This window comes from Lonchura striata, chromosome 15 (genome assembly GCF_050655825.1).
Source record: "Lonchura striata isolate lonStrDom1 chromosome 15, ASM5065582v1, whole genome shotgun sequence".
NCBI lineage: Eukaryota > Metazoa > Chordata > Aves > Passeriformes > Estrildidae > Lonchura > Lonchura striata.
In genome coordinates this window covers 12,787,206-12,809,200 of record NC_140717.1, presented here as the reverse complement: position 1 = coordinate 12,809,200, position 21,995 = coordinate 12,787,206, and the positions used below count along the sequence as shown (strand labels likewise).

The 21,995-nt window shown below is 52.0% G+C and overlaps 2 protein-coding genes across 5 annotated transcripts in view; one reads left to right on the top strand and one right to left on the bottom strand.

Annotated features, from left to right (window-relative positions):
• The window catches only part of SSH1 (slingshot protein phosphatase 1), a 31,020-nt gene extending 12,546 nt beyond the window's left edge, over positions 1-18,474 (bottom strand). Inside the window, exons 1-3 of one of the 3 annotated variants that reach the window (XM_021544677.4) lie at positions 18,326-18,474; positions 14,037-14,077; positions 1,209-1,312 (exon numbers count right to left, since the gene is read on the bottom strand). In XM_021544677.4, coding sequence (XP_021400352.2) covers positions 1,209-1,312; positions 14,037-14,077; positions 18,326-18,391 — 211 coding nt within the window. In that variant the 5' untranslated portion in view covers positions 18,392-18,474. Of the gene's footprint in view, positions 1-1,208; positions 1,313-3,791; positions 4,237-14,036; positions 14,078-18,325 lie in introns of those variants that run through there. The other 2 variants (XM_085593222.1, XM_077787218.2) reach the window with 2 other exon arrangements.
• Positions 18,475-18,724: 250 nt separating this feature from the next.
• DAO (D-amino acid oxidase) overlaps positions 18,725-21,995 on the top strand; it is a 27,109-nt gene continuing 23,838 nt past the window's right edge. The window contains exons 1-3 of one of the 2 annotated variants that reach the window (XM_021544682.4): positions 18,725-19,604; positions 21,174-21,426; positions 21,550-21,664. In XM_021544682.4, the coding sequence (XP_021400357.4) occupies positions 19,367-19,604; positions 21,174-21,426; positions 21,550-21,664 (606 nt within the window). In that variant the 5' untranslated portion in view covers positions 18,725-19,366. The remainder of the gene's footprint in view (positions 19,605-21,173; positions 21,427-21,549; positions 21,665-21,995) is intronic. The other variant, XM_021544681.4, reaches the window with a different exon arrangement.

The following is a 21,995-nucleotide window of genomic DNA, read 5'->3' as shown; positions in this document are numbered from 1 at the left end:
TCTGTCTCTAAGTTCTGCTCATGCACTAAGTCCCTTCAGCTCTAGGCCTGTGGGTACATTTCTATTTGGGGAGGGCAGATGAAAGGAACAAGGAATCTACAGGAAAACAAACCAAGTTCCCATCTAATAACTCAGTAATGCACTCATAACTTTCCATGTGAGATAAAATTCCTTCCGTAGGCTGTTTGCTGGGTACATGGAATTGCTGACAGTTCAAGAAACCCAAAGCCAAGCTTGGCATTCAAACACCCCCTTTGTGCTGGAGTGTTTGCTAAGCAGCAACACACAGTGCCTTTCCCACAGGCTCCTGCTCTCAAAATGCCCCAAAATCCCAGTTCTCCTTGCCCAGTACCCACCTATTTCCAAACTGCCAAAGGCAGAGGGTATAAATACTGGAGAAGCAGAATCAACTTCCCTGGATGCCCTTATCTGCATCCAAATCTGTATGTGCACTCACCACACCACTCCCTGCCATTTCTTCCCACCAGCTGGCAACTGGAAGGGACTGGGGGAAGCAGGACAGTCTGTTCTTAAGCCATGATAAACTCCCAACAGGCTGTGGTGAGCTGACAGGAAAGGGGGTTTTCCTGAAACCAGGATATGAGGAGCTAACAAATGTACATCTGTCCAGACACCCAAATCCTGATCTAACATCCCTTACTCTGACCAGCAACATCCAAACAAAACCAGCAACAGGAAGTTTCAAAGCAAAAGGTCCCAAGCTTCAGATTACTGGAGACTGGGAGAGCCCCTGGAGAAATGTCCAGGACATCCACAAGTGCCCAAGGGGTGCTGAGCTCTGTGACTCAGCCCTGCCACAAGCCAAAGGGGAGGCAAAGATTAACTCACTGAAGCACAAGTGACATTTCCTCCTCTGTGGCTGGAGAAAACAGGGAGAAAGATTCCACACAGCCCTTCTGGCTGCTCAGGCTTCCCTGCCTAAAGAAAGCCATGCAAAATGCCATGATTTTCACAGAGAGTAAGTTTCTATTCCAGTCATGGTTCCAAGAGAATGATAAAAGTTTAAACCAAAACTCAATGACACCAATAAAAAACTCAGTAATTTGAATTTGGGGTGAAAACCTGGGTTTGTTCAGCAGGTTGTACAAGGCTCACCAGGACAACCTGGGGTGTCACCCACTGTGCCATCAGCCTGTCCCTTCGGGTGGGAGGGAAAAAGGATCTCCAGAGGGGATTGAATCCATTACCTGCATGTTTGTGGGGATGCTGGAGGCTTCGCTGGCCCTGGGAGCTGTTTCCTTGCTGTAAGAAAAGGGCTGCACCTTTCACCATGAAAAAGCTCTCGCTGAGGCTGGGAAAAAAAAAAACAAACAACAAACACACAGAAGTCAGCAGAAAGGAAAGAGCAGCAAAATGTGCACATCTGGGAAAGGAAGTGCTTTCCTCAGTAAAATAGTAGGATTTTGCCACAGCCACTTGCACAGCATGACTCTGGGATTATTCATGGATTATTCATCTGTCATTTTCCACCATTGTTTTATTACTTGGCCCCTGCAGGAGATACTTGCCTGAGCTGTCATGGGCTGGAAATGACTTTATCACTTGATTGTGGAATCCTGCAACTTAAAAGAAGCAAAGGGTTGGACTTTTTACAGGCTGAGACCTGCAATGGACTGGAGAGCAGGTTCTGAGCCCATCACTTCCTGCTGATTGCAGTTCTTGACATTTCTTTGGAATGCAAAAACAAGAACCTGCAACTGTGCAGATTTAAAGAGGAAGGGAGATGGAACCTGCACATCCCAAGGGAAAGGACACAATTCTGGATCCTCAGGAAAAAACAATCAGCGCAAGGCTTGGCTCTGCTGTGGCTGGATCAGCATCCTGGGATAAGAGTCTGAGCAAACACAGTGACATTTCCAGAGGGAAATGACACCCAGGGCTGGAGCATAAGGGAGAAGCAGAACAGCACCGGCACAGCCGGATCTCACCACTCCGGACACACACGAGAATCTCGGAAATCCTTCAGAAGCAGCTCAGCTTTGGCCAGAAGCAGTGAAGTTGCATTTCCCACATGGCTGGAAATCCCTGTCTCCTGAGGCACCTTTCAGCTGCACAGGAATTGCTTGGGATGTGTTTGCTCTGCTCCCCAAACAGCACAAGAGCCATTTGTTGCTCCAAAGCCCAATTTTCCACCACCCCACGCTTGCAGCCATAGATCACCATTAATTAATGTCTGCACCTACTAAACAGAAATGCTCCATTATGAGACTGTGCTACACAGGAGCTCCTTATGCTCCAGCAAATGATCCCACTGGAGTTTCTACTCCCAGCACTCATCTATTCCATATTTTATCCATGGTCTTTGCCTTGGGGCAGGAGTGAGTGGTAATGCTCCCAATGCTCTGTTCTACCTCAGCGTTTTTGTGAGGAGACATGAAATTCATGTCATTTCAGATTTTCTAATCTCTTAAGAGCATAGCCCAAGTTCCCAGGCAAAGATTCCTCCTGATTCAACTGAATTTCAAGAATTCCCCAGAAAAATCTGGATCAGGTTTAAATTTGAGATTTCAGTTGCTTTTAAAAAGTGAACTAAGATTTTTGTCTGAATTTCAGGCTCCACAAGATCAATAAAACACAGCAGGAGAAGCGCACCCTAATTCCAACAACTCTCCACTTCCATTCCCACAGGATTCCAACACTCCCCTCTCACCTCACTGGCTGGGTCTGAGCAGGATCCAAGCTCAGCCTGGCTCAGGACACAGCACCCAGGGCTGCAAATGGCAACGTGGCTCCCTCCAGGAGGCAGCCAGGAAGTTTCCTTCTCACCCCAGACCTCACAGGAAAGCGTTAAAAAAAGGCCAGAAGTGACACAAAGGCAGCGACCCCCACACAAGTATGGGATATTCAGCACTCACCAGAGGCAGGGAATGCTTAGATCATGCACCAGGAGATAATTCACAGCATTCCCACCCTGAGAATCTGGGGAAAGATTTCTTTGGGAAAGCAAAAAAAAATATCCTGAAATAGGGTATTTTACTCCAGTGTTTTACCCCAAAGGATCTTTGATCTCAAAGTACTGACTAGGATTTCTACTGCAGGAAAAACCTTGGAAAAAACAGAGCTCCTTCCCAAATATATCAGCCTCTCCTGCTCTGGTGATACACCTTGGCAGATGTTCTCCTTTCCTGCAGTCAGGAAATCTGTGACAATAAAGCAGAATATTCCCAATTGCAGGCAAAAGGGAAAGCTGTGCTGCTAGAGCAGCGAGTGATCCAGGAAAAGGACAACTCACAGAGCAAAATTTTTGTTCCCGTGTATCCATGTGCGTGGAAATGAACTGGAAAGCAAAGCCAGGAGCCTGCTGAGAGCAAGGTTTCCATTTCCACTGAAATCCCAGTTCCTACCCTGCACAAACCCTCCGTACCCCCAGCATTCCCCATCAACACACCAGCTCCCGTTTCCATGTGCCCAGCACGGTGCAGGACACAGGGAACACACCCAAACGCCTCTCTGCTCATAGTTTACACAGTAGTGTAACAACAACGTTACCCGAGCCCAGCCCTTATCTCCGCTCTGGGAACTGTCTGTGCTCTGCCACTCCACACAACTGCTCTGGACACAGCTCAGTGCGACTCCCTTTTAAATCCTGCAATCCCAGTAAACAACTAAAACTCTTTTTTTTTTTTTTTTTTTTTTTTTTTTTTTTTTTTTTTAATTAAAAACCCCTCCTAAAGAACACCCAAATCCTGGCATTAGAGAACATCCCCAACCTCTGCCCCTCGGCAGGGGTGACAGATGCCCCGAAGCACAACCCCGTGGCTCATACATACTAATTCGGGCTGGTTTTCTTTGCACAGCGGCAGCATGGTGGTGGCCCCAGCGTCAGACAGAAGTCAGGCAAATTGAAAAGATTCATAACCAGCTGGAAAACTCACATCCTTTTGCTTCTCAACCCATAAAAAACACCAGAAGGCAAAGAAAAGGTCAAGCGTATTTTCTGTGCGGAGCAGAGGAATCGCGGCTGCTGATGCTCCCCGGGAACTGGATGGCTTTTAGGGAACACTGTGTCTTCCACTGATATCCTGGCTTGAAAAAGCACTTGTCCCAACACATCCTGATGAAAGAGAGCCATTCAAGAAGGGAAACAACCAGCTGAGGCTCGGCTAATCGTTTCCCTCCTCCAGACTTGTTTGTTTGTTTGCTTCCCCCCTCCTGCTCCAGAGGCTCCTATCAGCACCCACACAGCCCCTGGCTGCGGGAAGTCCACATTCCCTTCGAGGGACAGGACTAGAGGAAAAGCATCCTATGGACCGATGCCTGTTCATTCCTTTACAGTTAAAGCAATGCTTTAATACAGATACAGGAAATTCAAATGGTCCTTCCCTCAGTGTACAGTTCCCTCGTTGGATTTTCAGAGCCATTCCCGAGTTCCTGAGCTCCCACTGGACAAGGAATCTCTCAGGTGCTCCGTGTTTGTGTGTTAGGGGCTGGCTGGCACTGAATTCCCTGAAGATTTGTTCCTTACAAACCCCAGTTCTTTCTGCAGGCACACACCATAAGGCCACTCTGGTCCCACCAGCCTGACCAGGGGAATGAGGAGCTCTCTGTGCACTCTCAGCCAGTTTTCACCCAGTTTGACTGGCACACACCACAGAAACCACCCAATCCCTGGATGCCCTTCCAGGAATCCTGACCAGCACAACTTCTCTACAAGGAGTCATTTCAGGCTCTCGAATAAACACAGAGCCCACTCACAGCCCCAGGACCCTGATGCTCCAATACAGCTGCAGACCAGCTCTCCTCCCACTCCCTGACCTCAGCTTACCAAACACAGGAAATAATCACCCTAAGAGAGGGAAAAACCAACACTTCCAACACCTCCAACAGGAGTGTACAGACAGTGACAGTCCCTCCTGCCCCCAGAGGCTGGCAAGGACAGGGTGCTCATGGCCACAGCCCTGCTGAGAGCCGGCTCCAGAGGCTGTTGCTCCATCCCTTGGCTCCGTGCTGCTCAACTTGAAAAGGAAATATTTCTTTCCCTTTGGGAAAGCTCCAGAGGAGCGTGGCTACAACACACATCAAGCCCATTTCGAGTCGCTGAAGAACACAATAGGCAGCGCCTTCTCGGCGGTACAAACTGCCACCCCCCGGGGCAGGGAATGCCACTAAGTAATCCTTTAAAAACACTGGACTTTGGGAAAAGAGACAGAACTGCTCATGCTCCTGGGCAGCCAGATGCCAGTCCCACAACAGTTTTCCCCAGGCAGTTTGCTTTGCCATTGTGGCTCCAGCTGTGAGGTGTCCCAGGAGGAATCCTCGCAAGCCTCATGTGCTCGAGTTCCATGTTTTAGTGGGGAATCTCACATAAGCCATAATCATCTTGCAGGACACACAAGAAAAGAGTCTATTAACACATCTTATAGTTACAGAACTAATCTCAAAATAAAGATCCACAGAGTCTGGAGAAAGAAAACCATTTTTCTTGGGAAGTGCAAGCCTGAGGTAAGTGAGCAGCCTCCTGCAACCAGGTCTGTGTTTAAGGAAGAAAAAAAAAAAACCAAATCCCCACAAGAAAAGGAGTATTTGCTTCTCTCAAAATTGGTAATGATTTTACAAAGGCAAACATGGTAATGCCTCCCAGTTCCTTGGGTCTCATGGCATCTTCTACTCAAAACATTTCCAAACTGATAAGGTGAGGGAAAACCAAGCCTCTCCAGCACCACAGAATGGAACACACTTCCCTCTTCTATAGCCCTGTTGATAAGGAGGAAGAAAACAGGGTTTTTTTTCCCCTTTTTAGTCCCCTCTTTGCTGCTTGGTCTGGAACAAGCTTGGCCACCTCAAGGCAACCGAGAAAGAAGACAAAACAGCCCTGGAGAGGGACCAAGTCAGCCCTGCTGGATGCTCCCATAGCCCAGCCAGACCACCCCCTATTCCAGAGGGTGGATTTTAGGCAGGACACTGCAGCGAGCAGAGGGGACCGGCATTGTCCCACAGCCACACCACAACAGCAACACAACCCAAGCTGGGAAGGAGCACATCAAACAGAAAGGAGAGAAACAGGAAGAGCTGAGAGCAGCTGTGTGGCTCCTGCTCCCCAAAAAAGCCGACGGTTAAGGCGGAGGCACTGCTTGCTCTGGCCTGATAGAGGCACATCTGATAACACTTCCTGAGCACGAGAGGGGCCTTTGGAAGGGGCCTGGGCAACACGAAACAGCAGAGGGGAAGAAGGGACCTCAAAGCTGCTCCTTCCCATGGCACAGCCCCAGGAACAGCCCAGGGACCCCAGCAGCAGCAGCAGCAAGCCCCTTCTCCTGCTCTTAATGGAGTGTGTCCAAGTGGCCTTTGCTCCGTGTCACACAAAGATTAAAGGGAATCACCCGGACAAACACAGGTGGGAATATCAGCACAGCCATCCCAGCTCAGCCCCACATGGAGCAGGGCTGCCACAGGAGCAGTGTGCTCCCCGCAGAGCAGCACCTGGAAAAGCCCAGTTCCAGCACGTGTGAAGATGATTTAGAACAGAGAGAATAAAGTGCTGTTGCACATGTGTAGGATTTGGGATATGCTGACAAACTGACCCGTGGTCAGGAGGGCAGGAGCCCAAAACACCTGGCGAGGTCAAAGAGATCTCCTCAGGACCACTTGGAGGTGTTTCTACCACCAGAAATGCAAGGCAGGAAAGCTCTTTCCATACCCATGACTTCCACACCCAAAGTCACTATTCCCAAACCTCCTAAGCTAAAGACAAGTCACCCTAAGAAAAGCAAAATGTGGGCAGGTTCACAGGGAGAACATCTCCCCTTCCTCAGACACAGCCAGGGCATCTTTGTGCCAGGAAGGAGCCAGGCAGCAGCTCCAGCTGGGGGGTATTAGTGTTGGTTGTAGAAGGAAACATCTCTCCCATCTTTTTTGAAAGAAGTGAGATGTTGGAGAGACCAACAAACTCAACAGGCTTTGCTGTTCTCAGCAGAGCAGGGACCAAGGGGAGTGTGAGTGTGCATTGCTGAGCTCAGAGGCGTGGGGATCGTGGGCCACATCCCAGCAGGAATGCTGACAGGGCTGCAGACACTGCAGGCCATTCACACACAAACACTCCTCTGGCACAAAGGGCAAAAAAAAAGAAAAATGAAATCAATCATGAAGCCCACAAAAGCCGATTTCCCAACAGAAACAGACTGCTGATGGTGTCCCTCCAGCCACTCCTGGGATACATCAGGCTGGAGAAGCAATCAGCATAAATCCTGCACTGAGTGGAACCAGCTCAGCTCTGAGTATCCCACCCTGGGGGCAACCCCAGGATCCAGGCTGTGCCTGTAGACAACCCAGGAGCAGCTGAGATAAACCCTCCAAAAGAAAGGGCAGGAAGAGGGAAACAAACAAATGAGCAGGATCATTCCCCATTCCAGCAGACTTGCGCAAAATAAATTGACAGAACTGCTCCCAAACAGCCAGGAATGAGAAAATTCTAGGAATCCCTAGTACTTGGATGGTGAAAAGCCAAATAAAATAAGAGATTGTTTCACAAGGAAAAAGAAATCCTTTCTGCTCATCCCATTAATCGCCGAGTTCAAAAAGGCACGAGGCTGATCCCGGCATCACCCAGCTACGCCATGGCCTTGGAACTCGGTCTGAACCCCAAGGAGCATTCCTGAGATTCCCACTGAAACACGATGTCACTTTGGTGACAGTCGCTGTCTCAGGAGGCCTGGCCAGATCTTCTCCAAACCTCAGCCTGCACGAGCTGCTAGGAAAAGGAGTATTAACCCTACAGAGCCCCAGCACTGGTGACCCCAGTGCATGCCCTGGACTGTCCCCAGCCCGCTGTGCCAACCCCAGGGCCACCCACCCTGCTGTGGGGCCTGGGCAGAGCTGCTCTGCACAGCAGCTCACGCTCATGGACTTGGAGGACAAGGCTTGGGAAAGCAGCAGCTGGCACAGGGGAACACACAGAGATCCCAGCATCAGCAAAACATGGATTTCCCTGGTGGTCTGAGGGAAGCTGGCTATTCCCAAAACACTGGCTCCCTGTGTTTTCCTACAAGCCACTGTTCTGGGTGTTGCCATGTTCCTGCCATTGCTGCTCCACGGCCACAGGTAAGGGGAGAGCCAGGTGACAAACCCTGGAGTTGTGCCAGAGCACTGTCCAAGCTGAAGGAGAGGTGGGATGATGCCCACCATGGACGGCATGGCAGAGGCTCGCATGCCCGCGCTCCTGGCAGGAGCTGATCCTGCTCCTGTCCTCCTCCCCGGCCGAGCTGTCAGCACATAGGCCCATCCTGCATTCCTCCTGTCAGCCCATTGTTTTTATCCTTGGAACTGTTTTATTAAGTCACCCCACTTCACCCACTCAGCAGTGTCTCCCAGAGAAACAAGTGGAAACACTCCAATGGCGCCACTGGAAAAGAAAAGGAAGGTGAATAACAGCTCGAAGGATCAAGGGAGCAGCTTCCAAGTGGAGTGAGCGAAGGTCAGCCAGGACACAGACAATGGCATCGGAAGCACGGCTGGGAATCTTGGTGGCACAGCAACCCAAAAACCAGCTCAGCTGCCAGGTTTCAGAACGGCTCCAAAAAAGGCAGCAGAGACCAGGGAGTACTTGACACACTGGTAATGTGGAAAAACAAAATGAAACAAATCCAGGCGGATCACATGCGCTAAGAGCAGAGTGAGAAAAGTTCTGGCTCAGCCCTGACACCTCGAGTGTTTGACTAGACTGCAGCCTCCCTTCCCAGCTTCTGAGGGTACACAGCCAGAATTCCCAAAATCAGGAGAGAGCCAGGCAGGGGCAAAGCTCACTTGCAATGGAAAAGTGGTGGTAAAAAGCCCAGGATGATCCTTCTTTTCCCCCCTCCACTCCAAAGCCATGTTTTCCAAGGAGGATGAGTTGCAGAGGGAAACAATCAGCTGGAGTTCAGGATGTTTTGCAGGGCAGGGAGGGAGATGCCAAGCCATGGGCAGCAGTCTCCACTGGGATGCAAATGTTGGACACGGTTGGATGTGACCATTTGGATGGCAGACAGAACAAACAAGGAACCTGGCAGCTTATTGGGAAGTCTGAAAGGGACATTTTGTCCCATTCCCCACATTTCTGGCTGACTTGGTCCCTGATATGAAGGTTTCCTTCACCAGCAGTTCTTGCAGCAAGGATTTCTTCAAGGAACTAAAGTTTTCAGAGAGGGAAGACAAGCCTTGCAGAGGAGAGTCCTGATCCCAGATAAGCCTAAACAACTGATGGATGTGGAGTGCACCCTAATCTGTTTGAATCTGGACTTATTTTCGGCTTGTTTTTGTGCAGTGGTAAAGTGATTCTGCATCAGGGATTTAAATGCTGCAAAGGGATCTGTAAATGTTTGGGAAAAAATCAGTGTTCTCAGGAAATAATCTCAACACTCTTCATTAGAACTAAAATCAGGCCTAGGAAGGTGTTCTGTCCATTCCCCATTCCAAAAACATCTTAGGAGCACTTGCCAGGCAGAACAGAGCTCTGATTTGTATGAGAAATGCCTGACTCACAGATCTTGGCAGACAATTATCAAAGATTAAGATATTTAAAATCTAGAGGCATTTGAAACCAAAATATTGTTCTGACCCAGCTCTAACACCTAAATAAACAGTGACCACGCTGGCCTTTTACAGGAACAAGTGTTCAGTGCACAGCCAGCACCTCTGATAATAGGGCCTCATGGTTTAGGTTCTGCCAAACTGCTGAGGTTTCACAGAAGAAAAAAAAAAAATCCAGAAAGATTTAGATACAATTCCAAAAGAGTCTAATCATCACATCTTTAAATTGGCAGCTCTCCTACTGTTGCTCTACCTACATCCAAGTAAACTCCTCGTATTGCTCAACTTCAAATCAGCAATGGTTTCCTGGAAAGGCCAGATCTTAATTGTGTCAAATAAGTGAACATTTCCCTAGCTCTGCGGCCTTTGAACATCCACACACAGCCCACCACAAAACGTAAAGGTCTAATTACACCTTCCTGAGCTTCCAGGGCCACGCCTCCGGACTGAGAGCTCCCGAGGGCCGGGGGCCGGGCCGGTGCCTCCCCATTGTACGGAGCACGCTAAGGCAGGATGCTGCCGCCGGCCAGGATGTGATTCAGCGTCCTGTTTTGAACGCTTCGTGAAGTCAGCAACTCCTGCCCCGAGATCTCCCACCAGCTCCCCGGGACACAATCAATCTGCAGCCAGCAGGGCTTGTCAAGGCTGTAATGAGCTGCTGTCCCCACAAATAAATCCTCAAGGCAGCTGCCCCCGTGTTCTCCCTGCCCTAAGTCTGGCACCATGGACACGGCTGTGGGTACAAGGTGTTCACTCAGTGATGATCCAGCAAAACGTGCTCCTAAATCCCTAAAGAAATCAAGGATCAAGGTGTCAAAAGATCATTTTGGTGCACTAAAATATAGTATTAATTGTAAATCAAGTGTATAAAAAATATACATATGTGATATGTGATACAATGGTGACTATGTGATACAATGGGAACTATTTAGGTTGGAAAAGACTTCCAAGATCAAGTCCTGCTGTTCCTTCAGCTCTGCCAAGGCCACCACTAAACCTTGTCCCCAAGTGCCACATCCACGCAGCTTTTCAATTCCTCCAGGGATAAGGGGTACATCACTGCCCTGGGAGCCCTGTTCCAACACTTGACAATTCTTTCCATGAAGGAATTTTCCCTGATATCCAAAATAAACCTGCTGTTGCTCTGTTAAGAGTTTGTCTGCACCAATAACTCCTCCTGTTGATCACTGACCTCCAAATGTACATTGAGCCCAGCCCTGAAAACCTCTACTTCCCACAGCTGCTCTCACCAGCTCTTAAAATTTGGTTTAGAGGAGCCAAACAAGAACAATTATTTCCATAACCATCTTCAGGCTTGATCAGAACCTGGAGATAACTAACTTCCAGGCCCTTCCACAGTGGTTCAACCTCTATCTCTCTGCAGAAGGTGTCTGAAAACATTCACCCGGCCCTGCAGTCAGGCTGTGATTGGAAAGCCAATAATGGCAAAGATTACAGAATGACTGGCTAAACAAACCTATTTATATTTGGAATTAAAACCAGTGATTATCTTGCTGTGTTTGCCAACCACATCTGAGAATCAGCCAACACTCACAGAGCGATTTGGGTTGTACAACATCTCCTCTGCCTCAGTGTGACAGACCCAGCACACAGCTAAGGGTGAGAATCAACTGGGTCACACCAAAAAGGAAAAACTGCACATCCAGCCCAGCTGAGAAAGAGCTGGGCCCTGCTCTGCCTCCTCCTTGATAGCATCTCCTCAGAGTTTGCTCGGAGCTGGAGCAGCAGGATCTGGGGCTGAGATAAGGCCACAGGCACTGCATGCATGAGGCTTGCACGGAACTCGATCTCAGAGAACTTAAGACTCTGCTTAAGTCTAGGCTAAGACATCCTCCCATGGGCTTGGCCTAGCCCTGACAGCAGTTTTACAAAGATTTGGGTAAGCTGTGGGTGCATTACATCAGTAGGGGGAAAAAGGGATCAAGCCACAGCATTTCCCTGATTATCCATGAGGGAAGGTTTGAGCAGACACTGGTAACACAGCTCAGACCTGCAGCTTCTGGCTCCACTGAGCCCAACAGGGCTCTCATTTCTCTTGTTTTTCCTTCTGCTCTGAGTCTTTACCCTCAGGGACCAATACAAACTCCTGGCTGCCTGCTGGAAGTTACATTGTCAAAGCTTCCACAAAATTTTTGGTAACAGAGAACAAGATGACTTAAAGCAGATTAATGTCTAAGAAAAAGGAGATAGCAGCAATATCTTTGAACCTAGAGCATGTCCCCTTGGTCTGTTCTGGGGCAGAAGCTGTTCCAGGGAGAAAGAAAAGCATTTTGGAATGACAGAAACCATAAGGAAGGATGACCAGGGAGCAGCAAGACATGGCTGGGTGCAAAACCATGATACAGCCCTGTTCTTCCAAGAAAACAATCAGATGGCTCATGGAACCAGATCCAACTATGCAACCTCAAATGAAAATCCCAGAATGTTTTGGAATGAACAAAAATAATTGTTTACCAGGCAGATTAATACATTATGTCATAAATGTGTACTAGCACAGCCATCCTGTATTGATGAAACACAGCTTGAGCTGGCAGCACGCTGGGGACATGTTTCCAACAATCCTTCCTTTTCTCTCACCCTTAGATCTCCAAAGCCTGCAGAGCCAAGGGCTGGACTGCTGATTCCTGTGCTCAGGGCATGTGTGACAAAGCCCAGCTGTCACCAAGGCTAGACCAGGACTGAACGAGGCACAAACACCAGCTCGGGCCATCCTGCAGGGATTTTTCAGAGGAGAAGCAGCACAATGAAGTTGAACAATTCTGCCACCCCCTGGGCACCGGGCAGAGTCTCAGCGGATTGAACCAGAGCAGGGAAGGGGACAGCAGCCGGTGGGAAGGGGACAGGATCCACCCACCAGACCAACAGCAGCTCCATTTATCATCTGTGTTATGGCTGCATATTTCCTGCAGCTCTTGGCAGTGTTTCCCCCTGAGGAGAGCAGAGGCTGTGCGTGAGAGCCATCTGATTCTCGAGGTCTGTCTGGCTATTTAATTACCAGATTCTTATCCTGACAATTGTATACGGAAGAGCAGCCCCAGGAGACTGAAGGACAGAGGAAGCTCATGGGATCTCAGTGTCCAGCGTCAGTGCTGCAGCATTTTTCAACAGCCAGGGGAAAGGCATCAGCCTCTAAGCCTGGTCTAAGTGCATCTACACTCCTGGTGGCTCTGGTCAGTGGTGGATGCACATGCCTGGCTTGCAAAGAGGCCAGACAGACCAAAGGTGGCCACAAATCCAAGGATCTCACCAGGATTTACTTGTACAGTGAGAACTTTTGCAGTGAAGAGGATAAAGCTGTATTTTCTCTTTCAACACAGAACTGTATATCCAAAAGAGGAGGCTGCCATCCTGCTTGTTACGTGTTGCTGTTTAATACCCCATGGGGAAAAGAACAAGAATTAAACTTATGTGGCTGTTCATGGCTTCAGCAGGTTCCTGCTGGGGCCTTGCATTGTACAAGGAGCAGAACAAGGAACCCTGAATTTTGATTTTATCAATACAAAATCCATTCCCCACAGAGTCAGCTCTCAAATGGCATTACAGACAGCCATGAAATGCCCATACACACAGGAGAGCACACAGAGCAGACACACAGCACTTCTGTCTGCAACCCATGTGTGTGCAGACAGGACAGCCATGGAATTCCAGGCCTCCTAGGCAGGCTGTACCCAGGAGACACCATACCAGAACTCAGAAAAGTCCAACAATTTCCTTCTCTGTCCACGAGCAGCCCTGCTTTCTGGTTTCTGACTTCACTTGCAGGGCAAACACTGTACGAGCAGCAGCACAAGGAGCTTTGCTTTTCCTGAAGCCAGGATAAGGAAAGCAGGAAGTAGGGAAAAGGAGAAGAGTCTGAGTGCTGAACCACTGCTGTACCTTTACACTGCTCCCCTGGGCTGTGGTTTACAGGTTAGAGGGTAAGAACTGCCTGCAAGTGCCAGGCTTAGAGTGAGCCATCCACAGCATTACTCAGAGCCCATTACCCAGCACACGAGCTTGTGTCACCACTTTGGATCTGCACAGTGTCAGCAAGAGGAGCCTCTCTCTTCTCTGGCAGGACAGCTCAGCTCTTTCTTACCCTCACATGAAAACAGTGGCCCTGCACGACCCCAAGGAGGCAAACTCCTGGTGGATAATACCTAGGAATGAGCAGAGCTCTCCCCTCCCCACCCTGGGAGGGAGCAGAGCACCCTTCCCCAGTGGAGCCCCAGCCTCAGGGAGCAGCAGCAGAGCCAGAGATGCCGTGATAACACTAAAATGCTGTGGCCAAAGCTGACCAGTAATTTTCCAGTGTCTTCCCACGAGGGGAAAAAGGATCACAAACTCTTTTCTTCTTTCATCTTGTCAAATGCTCATCTTAAAACTGATGAAGGAGTGAGCATCCCCAGGTTCAGCTCTGCAGACAACACCATCCCCTCCAGGCAAGGGGATCTGTGGGATCAGGACAATTAACAACAGTGAGAACTTAAGAGCCCAAAAGTTCAGCTTACCTCACATTTAGTCTACGCTCTTCATCACTGCCGACCTCTGCCTGAGGGGAGAAAAGGATACGACAGAGTTACATGTTGGTTGTTTGCACATTACACCTTTAAATAAAATCCCTGCACCAAGGAGGGGCTGCTTTCTGCGGGGTTTTTCTTCCTGGGGCCAGGGATAAATGAGACTCCCTAGTCCTGTATGCCACCAGCGCCCGGCGCCGGGTGACAAAGGGGCTCACGGGGATTTTAAAGCTATTAGGTCCTAATCCTGCAAGCTGGTCCTGGAGTGCAGAGCGCTTTGAAGAGCGCCAACCCCGACGTCACCGGGGCGCACACCTCGCTCCCACTGCGCACACACGTGAGGGCAGCAGCTGGCAGCCACGGCTGGGCACAAATATCTGGCATTTGGGGTGTCCCAAGCACAAGGACACAGCCAAAAGTGCTCCCTGGGACTGTCCCAGCTCCAGCAGCTGATGTGCAGCTCCAGGGCTCACACCGGCAGGACAAGGAGGCCACCTCCACCTGGATGCTGGCACACGTGTCCCCAGGCTGGGACAATGCACGTCCTCTGCCTGCTGCCTTCCTAGGAACACGCTGTTTTGGGGGCAGGTGTGGATTAAAAGAGGCACTTTTGCACCAGGCACTTGTAGGAAGTCCCCCCAGAATGCTCAGGTGACACTACACTTTACTGAGTCTCCTCAAAAGAGAACTGTGACATCAGCTTCCAAAACCAAGCATTTTCACAGAGTCATTCCCTTCAACTTCCCTAGTAGCTTCTAGGCAAAATTCCTTATTAAAGAAAAGCAGAGTTGGGGCTAATTGCATCCAGAGATGACAAAAAAAAAAAAAAAAAAAAAAAGAAACCAAAACACAGGCTCTGAGATAATTCTGCTTTGGTCCTTTTTTCTCTGTATTCACCTGGTCCTGGTGAATACACAGAAGAAAGGGTGGGGAGCATCCCTTTGGAGAGCAGGGCTGTGCTGGGGAGAAGATTTGGGCCTAAAAATCAAAGCAGGGACCTTAGAGGAAATCCTTCACACTCACAACACACCCGATCCTGACAAAGCTGGAGGGACAGAAGCCTTGCAGGAATCAGGCTCCATCAGTGCTGACACTCAGGGAACATTCTGGTATTTCCTACAGCACTGCTCAGAACCCACATCAAATAAGGGTCCCTGTAAGAGTTACCTGTTTCCAGGTGGTTTTGTACAAATTAAAAATAAGAAAATTGTATCATTTCAAATGTTCAAGACCAGAGCTTTGAAGGAGATCTGGATTGCTCCTCACCCTCTCAAGTTAGGATCTGGGAGGCTGGAGGGCACAGGAGCTACTCTGCTGACAATCTGTGAGAACCAATTAAAGCCAGAGGAAAAAAATCCTGCAAATGCAACAGCAGACTGCTGGAACTGTGGCCATTTGGAGGAAGGGAGATGCACAAGGCTTCCCAACTGACCCAGCAGAGGGTGAGGAGCATACCATGGCTATTTTTAGTCTGTTTACAGTGCAGAGCTGGGCTGCAGGCAGGGCCCCAGAGCACCCCGAGTTCCAGTGGCCCCACTGGCAGATCCCCCAGCCCTGGGAAGGTCTGGCAGGTTTGGGACCCTTGCAGGGTCACCCTCCTGTTTGTTTGGGGCCGTCGCGTAGCAACAAAAGGAAGAAAAACTTTTTTCCTTTTTAAACAAATGTGACTGTGAGGATGATGACTCTTCCATGTCGTCAGCTGAGGCACAGCAGCAGGGCTGGGCCTGGAGCTGCTGTGGGCTCCTCTCCTGCAGGAGCTGAGCTGTTCCCAAAGCTGACTTTCTCTGGATTTTCTACTAAAAACTGCAGGAAAAACAAAGCAAGGCAACATCATGGTTGCCCTCCTGCCCTGTCCTGCTCAGAGCACCCCTGGGAGCTGGCAGGGTTTGGAGTGGTGATGCTGTGGACTGCTCATCCCACCACGGCCAGGTCCCACCACCCAGGGGACTGTGCTGAGTGTGGCCACTCTGCAGGACCACAGTGGTGGGAGATGTGAGGAAGGGAGATGTGCAAGCAGTGCAAGCTTGCAGGTGGGTGTGAACCACGCTCACCTAAGAATTTATGGCCCACTGTGTCAAGGCAGCAGCATCCATTTTATAAATTCCTTTGGGCTCCTGAGTTAGGAGAGGCCACAGTAGCACAATCACAATTAGTAAGGATGTGTGGTCACCATTTCCCATTAAAATAACTTCTAGTAATTATTCAGCTAAAAGCCCAAATGAGCCCTGGTTTTCCTTGCAAGAAAGATCCTAAAAGAACAGGAGCAGGCTGGCACTTTTTGGTGGGATTTTTCTTTAAATTAACTTAGCAAAAAACAACACACTGAATCTGGAAATCATATTTTTATGGTAATTCATGCCAGAAAAGACCATTCTAACAGGACTCAGTGTCTTCCTCTGGGAGCCACCACAGCATAGCTGAGCTGTAGGTGCGGGTGGCAGAAGTGACTTACCCTGGTGGCAAATTTGGGGAAGCATTTTTGGGAGGAACAAGGAGAAATGTATGGCCACTCTACAGAAAATACAATCACTTGCAGCAGCTCTGACACAAAGCAATGCCTAAGACAGATGTACATAGCAAGGCCTGCTTGGACTCTTCTCCTACCTGCACCAGTTAAATCCAGTGTAACTCCACTGCCTGTTCTGGGGTTACAGCACATTTTCATCTCTCTAGATTGGGTGGCCACTAGGTCTTCTTTAGGACTCTGTCTAAACCAGATCCCACAAAATTCCTCCTGAAAAACTCCTTCAAAAAGCGCAACTCACATCTCCAAGTTCCTCTATTGGCACAGCGTGGCCCAAACTGGGTCCCTGCAGCCAGGGACCCCCTGAAGCCCCCAGGCCAGGGAGAACCTGGGAGCTTTGTGGCCCCCCCTCCTGCTCCCCCCTCAGAGCAGCTAATCGGGGGAGTCACAGGGACCTGACAGGTGACAAATAGGATTGTTTACCTGGCAGGAGTGGGGACAGAGCGAAGCCAAGGGCAGTGAACAACAAAGGAAAGAAGCGTGGGGGGAGAGGGATGCACGGGGAGGATGTGCAGAGAAACACCAGGCCTGTCTTTGAGGGTCACAAAGGAGATTGGTTAGGAGGGGAAAAGGTGAGAAGAGAAACTGGAGGTGCAGCTGTGTTTAGATGGCACATGGGAGCTGTGGAGGGGGGAAGCAGAAGGCCAAGGCTGGGCAGAGGCAGGAGAGGGCATTTCTGGGGCACAGGAGTGGAGGGGGTGTGCAGCAGAGCCGGGACACGCAGAGTGCCAGGCCAGCAGGACACGGGTGGCATCATGGGGCAGGTGAAGTGGCAGGCACAAGTCCTGGAGCAGCAGAGCTGGGGGAAGGAGAGGGCAGCAGCACGGTGGAGGTGTGAGGAGTGGCACAGGTATGGGGTGGAGCAAGATGGGAGCTGCTCCTGGAGAATTGATAATGGACACTTTGAGGAAGGGCTGGTGTGAGCTCCCTGAGGGGCAGGAGCTGCAGCAGACGTGGAGAAAGGTGGTGCCATGGCATGGGACAAAGCAGAGCATCCCTGCAGCAGGAGGTGATGGCAGCGCTGAGATGCCGCACAGAGACAAGGTCCAGGTGCAGCACTCTGCCCAGAGAGAGGTCAAGCAGGCTGCCCCATGTTTTAGGGAGCTCAGGCTCCCTGCCAGCTGAAGGTTGGAATGGGGGACGGCCACAGGGGAACGGGGCTGTGTGTGAGAGGGATGACAGGCCAGACCCAGGCCTGGCAGCATCAGAAGGCTGGGGCTGGGCAGCACTGGGGGCTACGAGAAGGGACTGGGATGGCTGCGGGGGCTGTGAGGGGCTGGGCCGGGCAGTGCTGGGGGCTGTGGGGCTCGGGGCCGTGGGGGCTGTCATGGGAGGAGGGCTGGGGGGGACCAGGGGGCTGCAGGTGTGGGAGCCGTGAGGGACCAGCGAAGGGCACGAAACCAGGGGCTAGGGACACCGAGAGGGGCTGAGCTGGTGCCAGGGGCTGTCGGAAGTCAGGCCATGGGGACTGCGAGGGGATGAAGGCAGGGAACAAGCGGCTGTGGAGGGCCGAGGAGCCGCGAGGGGGTGGAACCAGGGGAAAGCTGTGAAGGGCCAGAGCCGTGAGGCCGGGACCATGAGGAACCTCGGTCTGTGAGGGTGGTGGAGCCAGAAGCTCTGCCTTACGGGATGCTGAGGGGGCTGCAGGGGCCTGTCCCCGAGCGGGGCCTCACCCCGCCCCTCCCCGCTCGCCATCCGCCGCCGGGGCTCGCTCTGCCCTTCCCTCCCCGACCCTGCCCGTGCCGTCACCGCTCACCTCGCTGGTGCTGGCGGAGGAGGCGGCGCTGGGGGTCGGCGAGCGCTGCAGGGTGACCAGCGCCATGGCTGCAGCGGCGGGGCTGCGGCCGCCTCCCCCTCACGCCGGGAAGGGGCGGGGCCAGCGAGGGAAGGGCGGGGCCTGAATGGGCGTGGCTTAAAAGTGGGCGTGGCTTTGAGTTGGTGGGCGGGCTTGAGGTGGGCGGGGCTTTACCGCGGTGGGCGTGGCCATCCCGAATCCCGCCCGTCCCGAATCCCGCCCGTCCCGTCCCAAATCCCGCCCGTCCCAAATCCCGCCCGTCCCGAATCCCGCCCGTCCCGTCCCAAATCCCGCCCGTCCCGAATCCCGCCCGTCCCACCCTGAATCCCTCCCGTCCCGAATCCCGCCCGTCCCGAATCCCGCCCGTCCCGAATCCCGCCCGTCCCACCCCGAACCCCGCCCGTCCCACCCCGCGTCCCGTTCCATGGCAGGGACACCCTCCGCTTGCTCCAAACCCCCTCCGACCTGGCCTGCGACGCTTCCAGGGATGGGGCGGCCACAGCTTCTCTAGGCAACCTGTGCCAGGGCCTCCCCAGCCTCACAGGAAGGAATTTCTTCCCAATAGTCCATCTAACCCTGCCCTCTGGCAGTGGGAAGCTGTTTCCCCTTGTCCTGTCACTCCAGGTGCTTGAAAATAGTCACTCTCTATTTTTCCATCAGGTACTGGAAGGCCACAATTAGGTCCCTTTGAAGTCTCCTCTTTTCCAGGCTGAGCAATCCCGATGCCCTCAGCCTCTCTTCCTACTCAAAAACTGAGCCAGAAGCACTCCATTTTTCCAGATTCCACAGGAATCTTGTGTTCAAGAAACAACTGGATGTGACGTTAGTGCTGTGTCTAGTTGACAAGATGCTGATCAGTCAAAGGCTGACCTCAGTCATCTTTCCCAATCTGATTCTGCAAATCCAGACCCTGGGAAATCACAGAATCGTTGCTGTTGGAAAAGACCTCCAGGACCATGCCCACTAAACACATCGCCGTGTCCTGGTCTGCCGGTGCTCACCATGGAGACAAGAGGCAGGGGTGGCATTTTGCCACCAATGGTGGTGACCCCGTTTTCCATGACTTCGGGGCCTCCTGCCAGTGGCATCACATGGGAACTCCACCTCCCCAGAGCGAGAGCAGACTTTGGCCCTGCTGCTCTGGACACTCAGACCTTGCACCGCCGGGCTGTAACAACAACTCTGACTCTGAAGCCTCTGGACACAGCAGTGACTTCTCCGGGGACCCCACACTCCGCAGGTAAATTGGTGGAAAATGTGTATTCCCATTATTTTTTAGCAGATCCTCGTCAGCTGATGCTGCACGGGCAGCTGGGACGAGTCCCTGTCCCTGGTGGGGGAGGTGACCCAGGTTCCTGAGGGTTATAAAACCACGGCAGATGGGAAGCAGCTCCCACTGTGCCATTCCAATGACTCATCCCTCCATCCTGGCAAATGTCAGTCCCCCTGTTGTCAGAGCAGAGATGCTGGACTTCACCTTGTCCAAAAAATAAACCTGTAGGCTGGAATTTATTCCTGCTCCCAGAACCAGCCACGGATCTGCACCCCCAGCCCTTCCCCAAACTGTTTTTTTTTCCACTCCCTGCACAGGCAGTGAGCACAGGGCTTTTCCAAGGCAGGAAAGCACTGTCAGCAGGGAACCAGAGGATGGGGAAGGGCTGCAGCTGTGTCCAGTTCTGACCCCTCAGTTTGGGAAGGACGTTGAGACACTCGAGTGTGTCCAGAGGAGGCAATGGGGCTGGTGAGGAGCTTGGAACACAAACCCTGTGAGGAACAACTGAGGGAGCTGGGGGTGCTCAGCCTGGAGAAAAGGAGGCTCAGAGGTGACCTTGTCACTCTGTAAAGCTCCCTGAAAGGTGGCTGTGGCCAGGTGGGGTTGGGCTCTATCTCCAGGAACTGACAGAAGCAGAGGACACAGTCTCAAGCTGTATCAAAGGAAATATAGGTTGGATATTAGGAAGAAGTTTTTTACAGAGAGATATAAAGTTCTGGAATGGCTGCCCATTGAGGTGGTGGAGTCCCCATCCCTGGGTGTGTTTAACAAAGCCTGGATGTGGCACTGGGTGCCAGGGTTGAGTTGAGGTGTTGGGGCTGGGTTGGACTCAATGATCTTTAAGGTCTCTTCCAACCTGGGGATTCTGTGATTCTGTGATTTGCAGCCAGAATTTCCCCACAGCCATCCTCCCAGCTGTGCCTGGAAGGGTTTGGGCTGGTGGCACAGCCACCCTCATGTGCAGCCCTGAGGGTGGCAATGGTGTGAGGATCCAGCCTGGCACTCATCACACCTGGCACTGCCCCCTGGAAAACGCCTGCTGCTTCCTACCCCTTTTTATCCGTGCCCACCTCTTGCCTCCAGCCCATGCCAGGGGCTGGGAAGGATTGTGAACTGCTCAGAGCAGGGTTGGGTCACTGGGAGTGGAGGGTTCACAGTGTCCCTCTGTGGTGGCTGCTCCAGCATCTCCCTGGCTGCTCAGCCTGTGGCTGGTGGGACGCAGAGGAAGATCCCGAGGCTGTGCCACCCTGTCCTGGGGCAGGACTCACCTGCAGCTCCTTGCAGCCATGCCAGCCAAGCTGCAGCTTTTCTGCTGGCACAGCCAGGGGTGGAGACACTGTGAGGACCCACAAACCCCCATCCGTAATTCCCGGATCAGAGCTCGAGGAGGGCTGGGAAGCTTTACAAGAAAAGCCTCGTGCACCACGAGGATGCACCAGATGCAGATGCATCATGAGGACCTCAGCCCTTCCCTGCTGCTCTGGCAGTGGAGCTGAAGCTCCTGCAGGAGCTGATGTTCCCCCGTGGTGTCCCCAGCTTGTCCAGCAGCCCCAGCTCTGCCCTTGGAGCCCTCATCCCTCGCAGGAGCCGGAGCCATGCGTGTCGCCGTCATCGGGGCCGGGGTGATCGGCCTCTCCAGCGCCCTGTGCATCCATGAGCAGTTCCACAGCCTGGAGCCTTCCCTGGAGCTGGAGGTCTACGCTGACCACTTCACCCCCCACACCACCAGCGACGGGGCGGCCGGGCTGTGGCAGCCCTACCTGAGTGACCACGGCAACCTGCAGGAGACGTAAGGAGGGAGGAGGAGGAGGAGGAGGAGGATGGTGCCTGTCCCTCTCCCTGTGTGCCATGAGCTGCCCTGGCACAGCTCCATGGGGTTGGCAGAGCCACCACTGTCCCATTCTCATCACAGGCTTTGGAATAAAGAGACCTTCGATTACCTCCTCGGGCACCTGCACTCCCCAGCGGCCAAGGAAATGGGACTTTTCCTCATTTCTGGCTACAACCTGTTCACGGAGCCGGTGCCGGTAAGGAGCAGGTCACAGCCAGGGCTGGGAAAGGCTCCTGCTCAGCAGGTGCCTGCAGAGGGTGGGGCTGTGCTTCTTCCAGCCACTGCTTCCCAAAATTTCCAAGTTTGCCTTGTGACAGTGCCTGGGACATGTTGTTTTCTGTGCTCCCGAGGCAATATTGGTGTGAAGAAGGGCTGAGCCCTAGAAGAGTGGGAGGGACACAGTGCTGGCAGCTGCACATCCACCTGTGTCCCTCTGGGATGGGCTGTCCCCCATGGGATGTGCCCCACAATCCCCCCATGGCTTCTGTCCCACGGTGAACCCAGTTCATGAGTGATCTCAGAGCTCT